Source organism: Heloderma suspectum, chromosome 3, assembly GCF_057233095.1.
Source record: "Heloderma suspectum isolate Gila_16-S chromosome 3, 16-S_ref, whole genome shotgun sequence".
Classification (NCBI taxonomy): Eukaryota; Metazoa; Chordata; class Lepidosauria; order Squamata; family Helodermatidae; genus Heloderma; species Heloderma suspectum.
In genome coordinates, this window is record NC_139460.1 from 108,122,169 (window position 1) to 108,139,966 (window position 17,798).

The 17,798-nt window shown below is 44.1% G+C and overlaps 1 protein-coding gene across 1 annotated transcript in view; it reads right to left on the reverse strand.

Moving 5' to 3' along the window:
* Positions 1–1,606: 1,606 nt before the first annotated feature.
* PPEF1 (protein phosphatase with EF-hand domain 1) overlaps positions 1,607–17,798 on the reverse strand; it is a 35,705-nt gene continuing 19,513 nt past the window's right edge. Inside the window, exons 8-14 of the mRNA XM_084841750.1 lie at positions 13,333–13,662; positions 12,114–12,299; positions 11,148–11,290; positions 9,466–9,572; positions 5,823–5,986; positions 4,058–4,142; positions 1,607–2,053 (exon numbers count right to left, since the gene is read on the reverse strand). Coding sequence (XP_084697876.1) covers positions 1,860–2,053; positions 4,058–4,142; positions 5,823–5,986; positions 9,466–9,572; positions 11,148–11,290; positions 12,114–12,299; positions 13,333–13,662 — 1,209 coding nt within the window. The 3' untranslated portion in view covers positions 1,607–1,859. The remainder of the gene's footprint in view (positions 2,054–4,057; positions 4,143–5,822; positions 5,987–9,465; positions 9,573–11,147; positions 11,291–12,113; positions 12,300–13,332; positions 13,663–17,798) is intronic.

Genomic DNA, 17,798 nt, shown 5'->3' on the forward strand with positions numbered 1-17,798 from the left:
AAAGAGCTTCTTGTTGAGGGTGAAAGGGGAGAGTGCAAAAGCTGGTTTGAAACTCAACATTAAAAAAACGAAGATCATGGCATCTGGCCCCATCACTTCCTGGCATATAGAAGGGGAAGAAATGGAAGCAGTGACAGATTTTATTTTCTTGGGCTCCAAGATCACCGCAGACGGTGACTGTAGCCAGGAAATTAGACGCTTGCTCCTTGGGAGGAAAGCTATGGCAAACCTAGACAGCATCGTAAGAAGCAGAGACATCACCTTGCCGACAAAGGTCCGCGTAATCAAAGCTATGGTTTTCCCAGTAGTAACGTATGGCTGTGAGAGCTGGACTATAAGGAAGGCTGAGCACCGAAGAATTGATGCTTTCGAACTGTGGTGCTGGAGAAGACTCTTACGAGTCCCCTGGACTGCAAGGAGGTCAAATCAGTCAATCCTAAAGGAAATCAACCCTGAGTGCTCTTTGGAAGGACAGATAGTCGGACACGACTGAACGACTGAACAACAACAATGGTGCGCCTACACTTGGAATGCTCTGTACAGTTCTGGTTGCTGCACCACAAGAAGGATATTGTAGAGCTGGAGAAGGTGCAGAAAAGGGCAACCAAAATTATCAAGGGACTTGAGAAACTCCCCCCTAAGAAAAAGTTACAACATTTGGGACTTTTTAGCTTAGATAAAAGGCAAGTGAAGGGGAACATGATAGGGGTGTATGTGGTGCAGAGAGAACGGATAGGAAGACATTTTTCTCCTCTCATATAATACTAGAACCGGGGGTCATCAAATGAATCTGAATGATGGGGGATTCAGGATGGATAAAATTAAGTACTTCTTCACACAGCACATCATTAAACTATAGAATTTGCTACCACAAACGCAGTGATGGCCGTCAGCTTGGACGGCTTCAAAGGGGGATTAGGCAAAGTAATGGGTGATAAGGCTATCAATGGCTACTAGTCATGATAGCTATATATTACCTCCAGGATCACAAGCAGCATGCCTCTCAATACCAGCTGCTGGGGAACACAGAAGGAGGAGGTTGCTATTGAACTCATGTCCTGCTTGTGAGCTTCCCACAGGCATCTAGCTGGCTACTGTGTGAACGGAATGCTGGACTAAATATGCCTTTGATCTTATCCAGCAGGGCTCTATTTATGTTCTTCATTGCTGATACAACAAAATTAGTTAAAGACAGCTAATAATAACAACTATTTTATACTTCATGCATCTATAGGACTTTCAAGCTTTCCTCTAGTACCCTTTGTAACTAAATTTTCCACCAAGTATTCCTTATAATAATACTTGTTTGCTGTTTCTCACCAATCACAGCTCCAAAGAAAAAAGAAGTAAAGCCGTTTCCCCCACAAGGATGTATACTGGTGCAGGAAAAATCCCTATATAAGTGGGGTACATATATGAAGATGGTGGGAGTGCCTATTTTGCCATATGTGCCCCACTGAAGATCCACACCAGCAAGGTGTACACTGCTGTTCACACCTGATAGTCTACACAGTTGTTGTTTTCTTTGATGCCTGCATAGGGAAAACATTGTATATGAAGAAGTAAGGATTAAAAGAAACCCTGAGATTCTCAATATGGCGCTGCTGCAGTTGAGAACACAGTTTATATGAATTTTTTAACCACGTTATTCCATCGGCCTGTATGTTTCTGTCTCTCATTAGCAGCATTCTGCCACTTGGCTGCTCTTTACATATAATAAAGCAGTGCTTTCTCCAGCTAGTCTGTTTTCCAGGAATGCTGTTCAACGTATCAATATTAAGGCAGCAAACATTTAATTAGGACATTCAGTACCAAAATGCGATAGCAGAAAAAAAATCCTTGCCAGAAATCCAATTTCTTTAGTGACTGTATCTATTCTCAAATTTATGGACCACATGAAAAGCCTCTAGAAATTCATTGAAGTCAATGCTACCATCTTTGTTGAAATCCATGTTATGGGCTAAACTGTCAATGGATTGATCATCTACGTCAATTCTCAGGTGCAGGTTAAAGAGCTTCCATGTCTGGCGGAACTCATCAATAGAGATAAGACCTAAACAAAAGGGAAAATGGTGTCACTGGTGGTAACTCTCTCTTTCTCACACATGCATGAATGCTGTACATTTTAATTCTGTGAGAGACCTCAGGAAATTTAGAGTTGCAAGAAGCCTCTGGACTGGAAATGGGGTGGAGAGGCATCTTACAACAGGCCCTGGCAGTTCATTTCAGGAGGGAGAAACCCTGACCGGTTCAATTACACATGCTACCTAGAGCCAGAAGAACAACAGGGATAGAGGGCCTTATCCATTCCTGCTTGCTCATCTCTAGATATGAAATCAGGCAATTATATCATTGATTTATATCATCGCTTGGGGCACTAACTAATAAGAATCTAATACAGGATGGTGACAGCAGCAGCCCCTGCCTGCACATGGAAGATGCTGCACAGGTGCAGAAAGTGGCTGTGGCCTTCAATGCAAAGATCAGTGTCTCCGGGGTCAAAGTGCTGGGACTTTTTGATGAGTAGGAAAGGGATGATGACATAATCCTTCTAACCCCCCTCAGGCTTCCCTGCTCAGTCGGAGCTTAGCTGCAATTCTCAAAGTAGCTGTGTGTGTGTGTGTGTGTCTGTGTGTGTGTGTGGAGTGGGGGGTGGGGGGGTGCACGACTGGGGAGGAGATGGATTTTTCCAGCAACACTATATTGTTGTGAGCTATCCCTGTTGCAATGCAAAGTATTTTGGGGTGGTTTGGTCTTGAATGGGCAATGAAGACCCATTAGCTTTACAAAAGAGCTGGTCCTGCTGGAAATGAAAACTGGTTTGTTGTTGTGGATCATCAGCAGTCTGTATTTGTGGACTCTCCTTGGGGGCATGGCTATGGGGACTGTCATGATGTGTACCTGCACGTCAACATTTTCCCCCACACCACTAGCGAAGGTTCAATATCTGTCGCAGCTAAAAAGAAGGAGGATCTATGCATTGAAGGCCATAGCCATGCCATATCTGTGCAAAGTACCCTCCTCTGTGTGCTAACACAAACTGCCATCAGCCCATGCCACTGCCTGGAGACCTCTGTGCAGGCACATCATTGCACACTGCAAGATTCTCCCCCACCCCCCACCGGCAGATGCCACTCAAACATCATTGCAGGTGCTGATGGTGGAAATCGCTGAAGGAAATCCCTGTAGGTGCAAGACAGAAGAGGAAGGATTGCTGCTGCGCAAGCCACAGTAATTATGTGCCTGTGTATCCAGACTAGAGTGGGAGCCAATTATGCCATTCTTAGGACTGCTGAGCAGATGTGAACATTTTAGGATACATCACTGTCCAAACAAAATGACTTTACAGACCAAGACTGCGGTGGGTGGGGTGGAGACACTGATCTCAAGGTCAGTGTAACTATAGCTCAGGTCTCAGGGCCAAAACCGATATTACTTTAAATGTATGTCTAGCAGCTATGTCTCCTTTTCATTTTTACTCAAGAGTAGGTGCAAGTACCTAGAGTTGGTGCAATAGAGTTGGTGCAATTTACTCTAGAGTAGGAGCAATACAGATCTTTAAATCCTGCCCCCCATGCTACAATCCCAATCTAAACTGGGGCCTCTGCACCTACTCTAGAGTAAAAATGAGATCACGACTCAGCCGCTAGGCACAAATTTTAAGTAAGGTCTGTTTTGGCTTTCTGTGTGCAGAAACAGCATATGGTCAGGAAACGGAGAACCTCCTGTACCATAATCAGCTGTGGTTTGAAATACTGGAAGGTCCTCCCCTTTCCCACCTAAATGGCAGCCCTGCCTTCTGTTTAGAGGAACTATGCCAGCCAGAAGGAGGGCAGCAGAAGTTTTCTGCTTTCAACTGTCTTGTCACTGCTTGTCCCACTCATATATATGCTGTTTTGGTTTTCTTCTGGCATTAGATAAAAACCAAGCTGCTGCTGCTGCAAATATCCATCAAACTCCTCCACCCCTCACAGCAGTCTATTATGCTGCTACCTGCATACCTCCTGCTCTCCCCAGGCTTAGATGTACTACTTTTGAAAACTGCGTTTCAACATACCGGAATGATCTCTGTCAATCATATTAAAGATGATCTCCAGATCGGTTTTGTATCTACAGAGGGTTTCCACCAAAGATGGCTGCACCTGAAGAAGGTTTTGTTAGAAATTAGACCTTACCCAACCTAACTATTACAGAGCAAACTATTTCACAAACTATGACATTATTTTTTTAAAAAATGCCCTACATTTATACAAGTAGCTGTTGTTGGGTAGAGGTTCAACACCTATGCTCCAAATGCAAAATAGTAGGTGCATACCTTCCTTTGCTCTTATATTAAGAGTTCCATTTTACAAATAGGGAACTGAAGCTGAGAGGCAGTGACTCCTACCACACCGTCTAGTGACCCCTTACAACAGGGGTAGGAAACACATAGCCCATAGGCCACACATAGCTCTGCTGGCCTTTTCTGTGGCTCTCCACTGCCACCGTCAAGCCACAGCAGGAGGTGGGGGGAGGGAGGGAAGGAGGCCTCCTTTTAAAAGCAGAAAATTTGTGGTTTGCTGGTGGGGAGTACGGGTGCACACACACCCTGGTGGGGTCTGTGGAGGGCAGTGAGACCTCGCAATCCCAGAACTTGATCACCCTTGTTATACAATGTATAGTGTACATGAACAAGATTTTGAACCCAGGTCCAGAGCCAATATCAGGGGCTGAAAAAAACCCACCTTGTTAATCACTATTTTGAGCTGCTGTGAATAGGAAGAGATGGAAGTAAGGGCCTGTGGGAATGCAGTAAGGGAAACCATAAACCTTCATACTTACAGAGATAATATATCTTCATTAGATACAAATTCTTCCCAGAAACACACACACACACAAACACACACAGAGCTTCATCCGCTTTCTCTTAAATAAGGATTTTATTGGGTTGCTATATACATCCGGATGTCATTTGATTAATGATATTGCTGGTTCTTATTATCTGTTAATGTTACATTATGGTTTCCATGGTTTTTAACGTATTGTTGATGATATCTTGTAAACATATGTGTTTGAAGCTGCCGTGAGATGGTTGTATCCTAAGAAGAGGCCTACAAATATTTTAAGTAAAGAAGGACAAATAGTTTCCAGATAGTAGCTGTGTTAGTCTACTGCAGCAAAAACAACAAGGAGTCTTGTCGTATTCCTGCTTGGAAATAAAATGTCTGATCAGGAGAAAGTGTGAACTTTTCTTAAAATCTTAGTATTCAATAGCTTTCATTTGGCTATCAAAAGACATGTTTCCAGCTTCAAAATGGCTCATCATTCCTTTAGTTACCTCAATAAAGTGGGAATGCATGGTGCTGCCTAAACAGGCACTGCACATTTCACAATAATAGATGACAATGTGAAAAAGCAAAAATCGAAATCGACGTTGAGACCATTTGCATTTCTTGCCTTCTACTATTTTGTTTAAGTCTAAAGAATGTATGTGAGTTATTTTTGAGTTAATGGGATTTTTGCCTTCAAATCTAATAGGGCCAGGGATGTGTTTCCTGCAGTCCAGACGATTATAAATGCACTGGATTTTCATAACTGGCTATAAAATAGCAAAGTTCAGGAGTACACTGCATTTACCTCCAATGGGAAAGCTTCAGGTGTGCACAAAGTCTGCTTTGGCAGTTCAGGAGAAACATTAATTTTACCCATTGTAATTTTATGAACAGGTAAGGAAGGGTTTTTGTTTGTTTGTTTAGTTTCCAAGAGTCTAAATATAATTGAGTAATATTACAAAAATCATGCAACAATGTTGTAAAGATCAGCCACTTTCTGCATCATCTCACCTCTTTGATGGGTAGTTTGATTTCTAAGTTGTCAAAAGATGAAAGGTATTCAACACTTCCATCTTGGGCCAGATAAACCAGCCGAGAACGCAGAGTTCTCCAGGGGAGGTCAAGCTGTAGAACCGACTGTACCACTGAAGCCCACTCACTGGGAGAAATCCTTCCTGTCAAAATAAAAAAAAAAAGCAAAAATAAAGGCATATTATGGTTAAAAGCAGGTCGTACAATGTATTGTTACTGAACCACTAAATTTAAAATAGAAATATCATTGCAAGAAAAGCCCTGGCGTTAAGATGCTCAACATGCTTAAACAACCGAATGGCAAAATGACAAATAAAAAAACAACATCTGCAAAAATCAGTGGCCCCATTCAGACACACACTGGGGAAAGGTGGTCATGGTGCATGGTGGTTACCGCTAACTACTGAGAGTGCTACTACCACACGTACAGGTAACCATGTTCCATGTGGTTAGACTAACCATTCTCTGCAGGAACCTGCAGTCCTCTGGATGGATGGCTATGCATCCCAGCAGCCTCTGCACTGATGGCCATTTTGGTACTCGGCAGTTCAGCAGCCTGCTGCCCCTGTGCTGTAGTACACGGCCCCTGGACACATCCCACAGCATGGACTCACATGGTCTGAGATCTGTTTTTCCCATACCGGAGGCCTATAATTGCTGCTCACCGCTGTAATCCCCACCCCCACCCCAATGCACAGTGCATCCAAGCATCCCCTGCAGCGCAAACGACACAGACAGCCATCAGGAATCAACTTCCGTCGCTTCCACTGACCGTTTATGCCACTGCAGGTGCAGTTCTGGAGTCCATGCTGCCTCTGAAGTCACATTATAACAGGCGCCACCACACTCGGCAGGGCCTGGCTGTGTCCATAGCGGTGACGGGCCAGGGCACAAGTGGCCGCAAGCCACAGCTCTATGCTTGCTTCTCTGCAGCTGTGCAGAGGGCTGTTGCCAGGGGAGGCATATCGGCAGGCTCACAGCAGCCGCATCATTTACTGCTAGGCAGATCTTGACCATAGAGATCTGCCAGTCAGGCATGAGCAACTACTCCTTCTTTGGCTGCTCTTGCCACAGTGCTCTATGGCAGCTGTCAATTAGCCACAGAGGCTGTTCAGACAGCATGTTATGCCATGGTAGAGCCTACTAACCGTCTTGCAGCAAGTGGTTAGTGAGCGTGGTTAGTCTGTGGTCAATAAACCACCATGGTTTGGAAAAATGCCATTCAAACATCACACTAAGCCATGATGGTTAGTAACCATCATGGCTTAGCGTGATGTCTGAACAGGCCCACTGGCTTAGAGCCTAATGTAAATTAACTAGCCCCGCCCCAAGTTGCACTGGAAAGTCAGGTGTCCACCTGAACAATGTGCAGTGGGAGCTTGGGGACAAAGAGGATGGAAAACTTTCCTTCCATGAGCTTCCTTAACAATGCAATCCTATGCATGTCTACTCAGATGTAAGTCCCATTAAGTTCAATGGGAATTACTCTCATGTAAGTAATTGCAGGATTGCAGAATCCAAGGATCAAAGCCCAATTTTGGGTGGTTCCCCCCCCCCCCGCCTCCATTCCACATTGTTCGGAGGGGTGACCCTTCAGATGGGCGGGGGCGGGGGCAGGTGGGTGTACAGGGAGAAAGGGATGGAAATGTTCCTTCTGTGAACTTTCTTAAGTTAATGTATCTTAGGATCCAGGACAAGAGTTGTATGATCTTTTCCATCTGAAATGCAAGTTCAGGAATTACAACAGGATTCTTTCTGTCCTACCTATCTAGTTGGACATGATTTGTGATAAAAGCAGTTACATATGTTAAAGGGACCTGCCAGGGGTACACATCCCAATGTTATCTAAAAGAAAAAAATATTAACCAGAAATACATCAGATATTAAGTGGAAACATCATCAACTGCAAAGTACCACAATGAAAATGTAAGCTGAAAAAATTAACTGATTCATATACTACCTCAATCCAACTATTTTCTTGGATATGAAAACATGGATCTGACTGCAAGGACTGCCACCCCATTCAGGAAGGTACCTTCATATCCAAATTATTTTTTGCACATTACTTTTTGCACATGACAGAGTCTCCTTCATGCACACCCCAGAGTTTCATTAGTTCACTGGGTCTGGATCAGGCTGTTCATGTCCATGTAATTAGATTAATTTGCAAATAGAAGGCACCACTCCCTCAGCTGATGGGCATTGTGTGCTTCTCCGATGTCATCTGTGTGATTTCCAGACTGTGCAAGACTAAACAATACATATTCCAGGGCTTTTTGGAGATGCTTATCCAGTAACTGCAATCTTCATTTTTAAAAAGCTCTTACATTTGTGCAATATCATACCTGAAAGAGCTCAGTTCAAGAAAGCATAGTACCAAAATCAGAGAATAGAAGTAGAATCTAAAGGTCAGCTACACCTTCAGAAAAAGCATGTCGTATCATCTCCTGGGAATGCACATGGGCAGTTCCACGCCTCAACACTACCTATCCATCCAATCAGTAAACATTCCTTGTCTTCGGAAGACTAAGATTTTTGCTAGAAGTATGATCCATTAGTATTCTCCGAGACATGGTCTTGTGTGTTCAGGGAGTTGTTTGCACAAAGAACCATTCATACATATGATCCTCCACCAGCATCCCATAGTGGTTCAATCCCAGGAGCAGTGTACCACATCATTGCTTTCTGAACACCTAGGTAACATCTGGATTAGCTCCTTCTTGTAAGTATGTAAGAAGAGTCTTCTTCCATCTATATAGCATCCTGTTTCTGAAATCAGTGACCAGACAGATGCTTCTAGGAAGTCCAAAAGCAGGACATGAAGACGTTAGCCATGCCCTATTATTTGAATATTTCCAGCAACTGGTATTTAGGGCCATACTGACTCTAAACCTGCAAATTCAATTTAGCTTGTATGGCCAATAGCTATTGATAGACCACTATTGTTAGCTGTGACAGACCTGTTTTCCATGAACTTTTCTAATGTTGTTGGCTATCGCATCTTAAGAACAAAGATAGCTGCCTTGTACTGAGTCAGACCCTTGGTCCATCTAGGCCAGTGTTGCTGACGCTGACTGGCAGCAGCTTTCCTGGGTTTCAGGCAGGATTCTTTCCTAGTCCTACCTGGAAATGCCAGGGATTGAACCTCAGACCTTCTGTGTGCAAAGCAGGTGCTCTACCACTGAGCCATGGCCCCTCTTGTGGCAGCAGATTCCAAAAATTAATTTTGTTTCTGTGAATTTTCTGAGGCTCTATCATACGTTTCCTCCTCTACACCACCACCCTGCAGTCATTTTTATTCTAATACTAAATAGTCCCAAATGTTTCATCCTTGCTTTGGAGGGATGGTGGTACAGACTCCCTGATCATTTTGGGTTGCCTTTTCTGAGCCTTTCCAGCATCCTTTCTGAGATGGGGTAACCAATACTGTATTCAGTACACACCATAGATTTATATAAAGGTAATACGATACCAGCATTTTCATTTTCATTTAATAATCCCTAGTGTTGAATTTGCCTTTTTAACCACTGCTTCACACCAAGTTAGTGTTTTCACTGAGCTCCTCCAAAACCACTTACAATAAAATAGCAACCTTGAACAAACTGCTTTCAAATTTTATTACCTGTATAGTTCAGATCATACTGTCTAAAAGCTGCAATCAGTTCTGATTTGTGTGTGAAAAGTTTCTCTCGCAAACACTTTAAGGCAGACAGCTCAATTATGGTCACTCTACAAAGAAATGATTAGAATGAGAAAGAATCAAACTCTCTCTTAATGTTTAATGCCAGCGTACAACTAACTTTTTCCACTTTAGAAGCAGTTTAATTTCCATCTTCTAGTACATACAAGACAATAAAAGACCTAAACCTATTAGATGCCCTCACAGGGAGAGAGTCCCCTTCCCTGATGGGACACCTCTATGTTAGGCCATCACTGGACTGCCAGACACACGGTATCACAGGTAGCCCCCCTTCTGTGTTTCCTTCCCTACAATCATCCACAATTCATTTTCCCTAAGCCTTCTGTGTTCAGTTCCACTACAGCTTTTCCCAGAGGCCTGGGAGATAACAAACCTGTGGATGATTGAGAGAAGGAAGGCTCACCTTTGAACAAGTGTCCTGGCTGCAATAACATCCACCCAGCAACCAGCAGGGGACAGGAGATTTCTGCTCATCCCAGTCTGCATGTGTGTGGACCACCTGTATGATTGCATCCTGCAATCATCCTGCAATGGCCAATAAAATCAACTTGCTATGATTATATAAAAAGGGATCACAGCCTAGGTTAATCAAAGAATTAGAATGACAATGATGTATTGATTCAAACGTTCTAGAATGCAAAAATATTATTATGAATAACGACAACAATTGACTAACGTAATGTGGTAGCAAGGACAGAAGCAGCACATAATATAGTGTTAACTGCTACCTATTTCCCCAAACAGTGAGAAGCCCAAGGACAGTGCTGCACAGTTTTGTTTCCTTTGGTAAGAGAATACAAGAGACTTAGGGCTCCTTCACATGGAGCTTTTATCGTGCCATTGAGATTGATCCTTCATGGAAGTTTGCGGACCCTTTAGAAAACGTCATGAACCTTTAAATAGACCAAAGAGAATGAGCTATCAAATTACCCTGCTTGTGTTCTGCTTGAGTTCCCTCCCTGAAAAGAGGAAAAGCGGCAAGAAGAGGAGCTAGACCAATGAAACATATGGAAGACTCAGATAAGGGGGAGAAGAAGGGGGAAAGGGGAGAGGGAAAAGGAAGCACATGTAAAGGGAGTCCATTGTGATCCTGCATTTAAAACAGAAACAGAAAGCCCTTTTTAAATGCAGGATTTTAGGCTGGTATAGAGATGCTCTTGCATTGTTTTTCCAATACCAGTTTATTTACAAATATACAGAGAGAGCATATAGGGAGCAATCAGGCTGCTAAAAACAGACAGCACAACTGATCCTGCATCAAATGCCTGCAAATCTGCACCCTTCTTTTATCTCACTCCAGCTAAAACTCTCAGTTCTTTCTTTCTGTTTCCTAGTTCAAACTGCACCACCATTTCCCCAACCTTCCCATTGGCTGAAAGCTATTGGCTTCCAGAGAGAGAGGGGGCGGGGATTTAGCTCCACTCTCAGAAACATCAACGGACCATTTCTAACTATCACAAGCAATATGTTTAACAAAGGTTGGTGTCCCAGTAGCTTGGTGTCCCAGTAGCTACCACCATAAATACTGATAGACAATTCTGCATTCTGAGTTCCTAATCCATGCATTTTGTTTTTAACTAATATATATGCTCATCTTACCCTACCTCTGACGAAGTGTCTGATTGCGTGTAGATTTGCTGACTTGATACTGAACAAAACGGGGAGTCAGATCTGGATTTAGTTTTATGTAAGCACCACGATTACTTCCTTCTTCATAGTAGTTTGAAGCAGAAAAAATGGTGATAACCTTATTTTTAAAAAGAAGCAAGAATTCATTTTAAGTAATGAGGATTTCAAACTGGATCTAGCAACACCTGAAAAAAGTCGCAAAAAATGTATTTATTTATTAATTTATTACATTTATATCCTGCCTTTTTTCCTCCTTAAGGAACCCAAGGCAGCATACATAATCCTCCTCCTCCATTTTATCCTCACAACAACAACCCTGTGAGGTAGGTTGGGCTGAGAGTTTGTGACTGGCCCAAAGTCACCCAGTGAGCTTCCATGGCCAAGTGGGCTCTAGAACCCGGATCTCCTGACTTCCAGTCCAACATTCTCGCCACTACACCACACTTGCTCTCATTAACCAAGCATTATGGAAAAGCCTGACAAAAGACCAAATACAACTTCTTTCTCCAACTAAATAAGATAGTTCATGTATTTTGGTGTATATTTCCTCACTGGAAGCTCTCCCATTCAGTTCAAGGAAGGATTAGTGGGGTCTGCAGCCTTTTTGAGTTGGTGGGCACATCTGAAATTGAGAGAGTCATATGTGCTCTCACAAAATGGGTGCAAAATGACTGCAACGTAATCATCCTTTCCTCTGTTTAGTAGGTCCCTCCACCTGAAACTAGGTTCAGTGTTGATTCTCCATTCTCTGTTTTTTCATGGCATAAAAGAGGAGTAATGAACAGGAAACAAGAAAACACGCTGTGCTGTTTCGGAGCACCTCACATATGGATAGCAACAATCATTTAGATACCAGACGCAAGCTCCCACCATACTCTAGAACTACTTTTCTAGATTATTAAAGTCATAGTGAAATTTAAACTGTAAACTGCTTTGGTTACCTTTCCGTTATGGCTGATCTCATACCCTTCCTGTTTGCATTCGTGCGACCTGATGAGCATTTTCAAATTATAACGTTTTAGCAACCTGGCAGTAATATCTGGTCCAAAATAGCAACCTCCTCCTCGATATTTGTTTGGTGTACAGCCATTTTGATGTTTCGGATCACTCCAGAGAATATCCATCACCTTTCAATAGGAAACAAATGCTAGTGACTATCCATTGTTGAAACAATGCAAACCGCACAACCAGAATTTGAAAGAAATACCAATAATCATCTAGAAACACCACCACCGCCTCCTTACTGGGTTTAGTTCAAAATGATCTAGATTTTATTGGACTTGTGGTGGTGATACCTCAGACAGTGACTGGCTGAACTGGTGTGGTGGCACAGATTGTTGTCACACTTAATTAGTTACCAGGATGTTTGCAGTCTAGTTTCTCTGAGGGAAGGGAGCATTTTCTGTTTGATTGGGATTAAAACCTCATTAATGCCTTAGTTTTTGGGGACAGTGATATCTGGGAACGGGTTCCAGTAGGGAAGCTAAAGGCCAGGGAACCCAGAAACAAAGTAGTTGAAGGAAGGATTTAAAGTAGGCATTGTACTGTGAAAACAGAAACCTGAGGGAAGGATAAAAGGAGGACTGAGGGCAAGGACAGAGGAGATACTAATCTAAGGCTGTATTTCACATAAGTAATGAACAAACATACATATTGATTAGGAGAATATAGTCAGTCCCGTCAGCCCCGCCTCCTGCTGTCAATGCACCTACTTACCACACATTTAGCAAGCATAAGAAGGGTCCCAATGCATGTACAAATGTATTTAGAGTATAAATGCACTTAGAGTTCCTCCACTGGGGGGGCGGGATTGTGGACCAATCAGGACCCCCTTTTGCATTAAGTATTTGTACACATGTACATTGGTATGCATGTAGGGCCCTTTCTGCTCGCAAAATACATGGTCAGCAGTGGCTCCGCTTTCCCTTCGACACGTGAGGATATTCATTTGAAAATCCATATACTGACGTGAACTAACCAGGCAATTTTGGGGGACTGTAGGCTTCTAGTTAATAATATTTGATATGCTTGCAATTACTTTAAAGCCTCATTTATTCATTCATTTATTTATTTATTTTTACAAAATTAGTTCTCCCATTTGAACACCTTAATAGCCCATATTTTGAAAACAACAACAACCTATATACAGCTTCGGCATACTTGCTTCCACTCCTTTGTTGTTAATTCTGGAGATGTACACGATGTGGTAACACTGTAAGGCTTAAGATATTGCACCTCCAGAAGTGGACTAGAACTGTTTCTGTCACAGACTCCATCAACATGCTCTTCGACATCAGCCACATCCCTGCTGTATTGTCTTCGTTCACTAGAAGCTGAGGAAGACCTCATGGCTTCTTTGCTGGAGATGTCCTGCCCAGAATGGCACTTCTTGGCCTCCATTAAATGAGAACGGACTTCTACAAGACCAGTTTCCTGTGACTCATAGATTGCTTCTGTGTTTGACTTCAGCGGTCTCAGCACAGACTTGAGCTATAAAGACATTCACAATCACCAGCCTCAGAGCATATTTACTGGTGCAGATTGACATATACATATTACAGAATTCTGTTGCATAGGATTTCCTGCAGTTCTCCCTGAACGTGAAAGTACAGTAACAGTTCTACCAGATCTAGGTAAGCAGCAATTCATAAATAGGTGCACGTTTTTGTGCAACAGAGGTTTGCACAAAAACAAAACAGCCCAGCCTACAAATTTTGTTTATCTTTAATCTACAGCTATAACATTAAATTGATCAGTTAGATTGATTAAAATCATTAACAGATTAATGCGATGCCAGCATTAAAAAACATTATTAAAATACCTATAAAAACTGCAAACAGAAAGCACCATCTTAAAAAGAGGCATTCTCTCATGCACAAGAGGAATGCCTCTTCAAGATGAAGCTTGCTATGATATGTGTGCATCATCGAGTGCAGCTAATGGAGCAGTAGCAGCAGAGGGGCTGGCAACGGGATAGCAGGAGTGGGAGAGAAGGAATTAACATAACCTCCTTTCCTACTCACAAGGCCTGTTGGCCTGTGCAAGTGGGCTGCAAGAGCAGGGGCTGATTCTCCATCCCAGAGTTGAAGCGTATAGAAGCAGACCCAAGGGCAGGAGTGCCCATCCGTTCTGCAGTTTAAGACATTACTCCTCTAGGTATGAGCTAGTGAGAGGGGAGGGGGTGCTTTGGCCCAGTACTTCACTGGAGTGAGGTTACTCCCCTGGTGAAAGAGGTGGGGAAGAAGAGGCCCAGGTGAGAGATAGGTTGCTGTTTTCTGAATGGTCCCCTTGATAGTTGCTGGTTTTGCTATGCTGGCTTGTTTTGGTATCATGATTCCTACTATTTTCCATTTTGCTCCACTTAAAGCACTTGCACTTTAAGATTAAGATGGCTTTGCTGTAATGTATATTGTATTTGCGCCATAAGAGCACTTACTTTGAACTTAGGGAGTAAACTGGAAGAAGGGATGTGTGCCTGGGGGCAGGGGGACATTGGGGAAGGTTCAAGGTGCCACCATTAGAGATGTGGAGGGGGGAACAGGGGAGTATCTTCATAGGAGGAAGGGGAACAGGCAAGTAGTGAACATTTCCTCTCTAGTCAGTCCCCTTCTCCTCAAGATTTGGGTAGCCATGTCAGCCAAACCTTCTGCCATCAAATGCCAGGTCAATCCGCAATAGAACATCACTTGTGATTTGATTGTAGATAGACGGCTGACCTGGTGTGCATAACCGAGACCTGTGCGGGGGAACTAGGCGGGCTAGGCTTGGTCCATCTCTGTCTGCGCAGATATTCACTGCAGCACTAATCCCGGTCAGAGGGTTGAAAGGAAGGTGTTGCAGTCATCCACAAGAATTCCAACTTTCTCTCCAGGAAAGCAGTCTGCCTAGGAGCTGGACGCAAGGGTTAGTATCTGATGTTGGGTCAGAGAGTCAGAATAGGGATGCTGGTGTACTGCTTGTCCTGCTGCTAAAAAGCTGGTAGAGGTGATTTCCAGGGTATTGCTGGAGACATGGCTTCAGGAGCTGACATGGCTGACACTCCTGTTGACAACCTCTTCTCATTATGGAATGGTGAGATGAATAGGGCTATCGACATGATCGCTCCAGAGCACCCACTTCAGCCACATGGAGCCTGGAAGGCTTGCTAATTTCCCAAGGACCTCTGAGCAATAAAATGGACTGGACACCATCTAGAGCACAGACGGCACAAGTCTTGAGGTGAATGTGACTACACAGGTGAGAGCACATCATCATGTCTACCATGTGGTAGTGGCGATGGCGAAGAGAGTTTACTTCTCTGCCACCATTGTCCTCAGCTAATTGCCCCACAGAGGTCTTTTGAGTAGTGACTGGACTAATGAGATGTCTTCCAAGAATGTGACCAGCCCGGCCCTCAGAAGAGCTTTGTGATGGTTTTGCAAAGCATTTTGAGGGCAAAACTGCTTGTGTTCATACCGAGCTGTACTCCACTACTGTTGCAAGTCTTGTGGAATTATTTCAGAGCACCATCTGGTCATGGGTTGTGGAATCACTTTCAATTGTTGCAGTCTGAGGATGTGGTTAGGATGCTTGTTAGGGTTAGGCCAACACCGACCATGTGCCCTCTAAACTCCTGCCAATCATGGCACAAATGGATTGACTGACTGGGTCCAGGAAGTGGTAAATGCCTCTTGAAGGGACCTTCCCTAGACCTGGAGGTTTTAGATCATTACCACCCAGTTGCAAATACCCCATTCCTGGGCAAGGTGATAGAGAGTGGTGTTTGATCAGCTACAGACATTTCTGGATGAAGTGGATTATCTAGGACCATTTCAGTCTGGCATCAGGCCTGGACACAGCACTGAAATAGCCTTGATTGCCTTGGTTGATGATGACTTTCTTCAGGAGAACGACAGGGGAAGTGGATCTCCTCAACCTCTCGGCGGCTTTTGATACTGTTGGATATGACATCCTCCTGGAACAGCTCAAGGGGTTGGGAGTAAGAGGCTGTATTACAATGGTTCCATTCCTACCTACAGGGTCACTACCAGACAGTAGCACTGGGAGACTTCTGCTCAGCTCCGTGGCAGTTATGCTGTGGCGTCCTGCAAAGTTCCATCTTGTCTCCGATTCTATTTAACATCTATATAAAACCACAGGGGGGTGGGGTGTCATCCAGGGATTTGGAGTGTGGCGTCAGCAATATATGGATGACACCCAACTCTGTCTCTCCAGTCCATCTGAGTCAGGAGATGGTGCAGCTGTGCAAGTGCTGCACCAATGTCTGGAAGCAGTGGTGGGCTGGAAGAGGGCCAATAAGCTTGAGTGCTATTTTTCTTGGTAGAAAGGTGTGGTACAAAGTAAATGAATTAAAACAATAAAATAAACTGAAGTTAAATTTATTTATTTTTATTTATTATTAAATTTATTAATCGCCCATCTGGCTGGTAACCCAGCCACTCTGGGTGATGTACAACATACAATAAAAACAGTTTAAAACAATAAAATTCTACAATAAAAACATTTTCTAAAATACCCTAACCCACCCCAAATGCCTGCCTGAACAACAACGTTTTTAATGCATGACAGAAGCTCATTAAAGAGGGGGCATGACGGAGTTCCCTAGGGAGGGAGTTCCACAGAGTGGGGGCCACCAAAGAAAAGGCCCTCTCCCTCGTCCCCACCAGTCTAGCTGTCCTGGCTGATGGGACAGAGAGAAGGCCATCCGAGGCTGATCTTGTTAAGCGGCCTGTCTGGTGCTGCTGGAGGCGCTCCTTAAGATAGGCTGGGCCGGAACCATATAGGGTTTTAAAGGTCAAAACCAACACCTTGAATTTGGCCCGGAAAACAACTGGTAACCAGTGCAACTCCTTCAGCACTGGAGTGATGTGATCTCACCGGCGGCTGCCTTTAATCAGGCGAGCCGCCGCGTTCTGTACGAGCTGCAGTTTCCGAACCGTCTTCAAGGGTAACCCCACGTAGAGTGCATTACAGTAGTCTAAACGAGAGGAGACCAGGGCATGTACTACCAATGGGAGCAGATGGTCGGGAAGGAAGGGGCGCAGCCTCTGTATCAGATGGAGTTGATACAGCGCTGTCCGGCTCACAGCTGACACCTGAGCCTCCATGGACAGCTGGGAGTCCAAAATGACCCCCAGGCTGCAGACCTGGTCTTTCAAGGGTAGCCGTACCCCATTCAACACTAGGTCAACATCCCCCAGCCTCCTCTTGTCTCCCACCAAAAGTACCTCGGTCTTGTCAGGGTTCAGCTTCAGCCTATTCCTCCCCATCCAGCCACTCACCGTCTCCAGACATTTGGACAGGGATTCTACGGCCAACCTTGGTGAAGATTTAAACGAGAGGTAGAGCTGCGTGTCATCCGTATATTGATGACACTGCACCCCTAACCTCCTGATGATAGCCCCCAGCGGCTTCACATAGATGTTAAATAGCATCGGGGAGAGGATGGAACCCTGTGGCACCCCACAAGTAAGTGGCCACGGGTCTGAAACCTCCTCTCCCAGTGCTACCCTCTGGTACCTGCCGGAGAGGAAGCACTGGAACCACCGCAATACGGTGTCCCCATGCCCAACCCCTCCAGGCGGTCCAGGAGGATACTGTGGTCTAAATCCTGATAAGATGGAGCC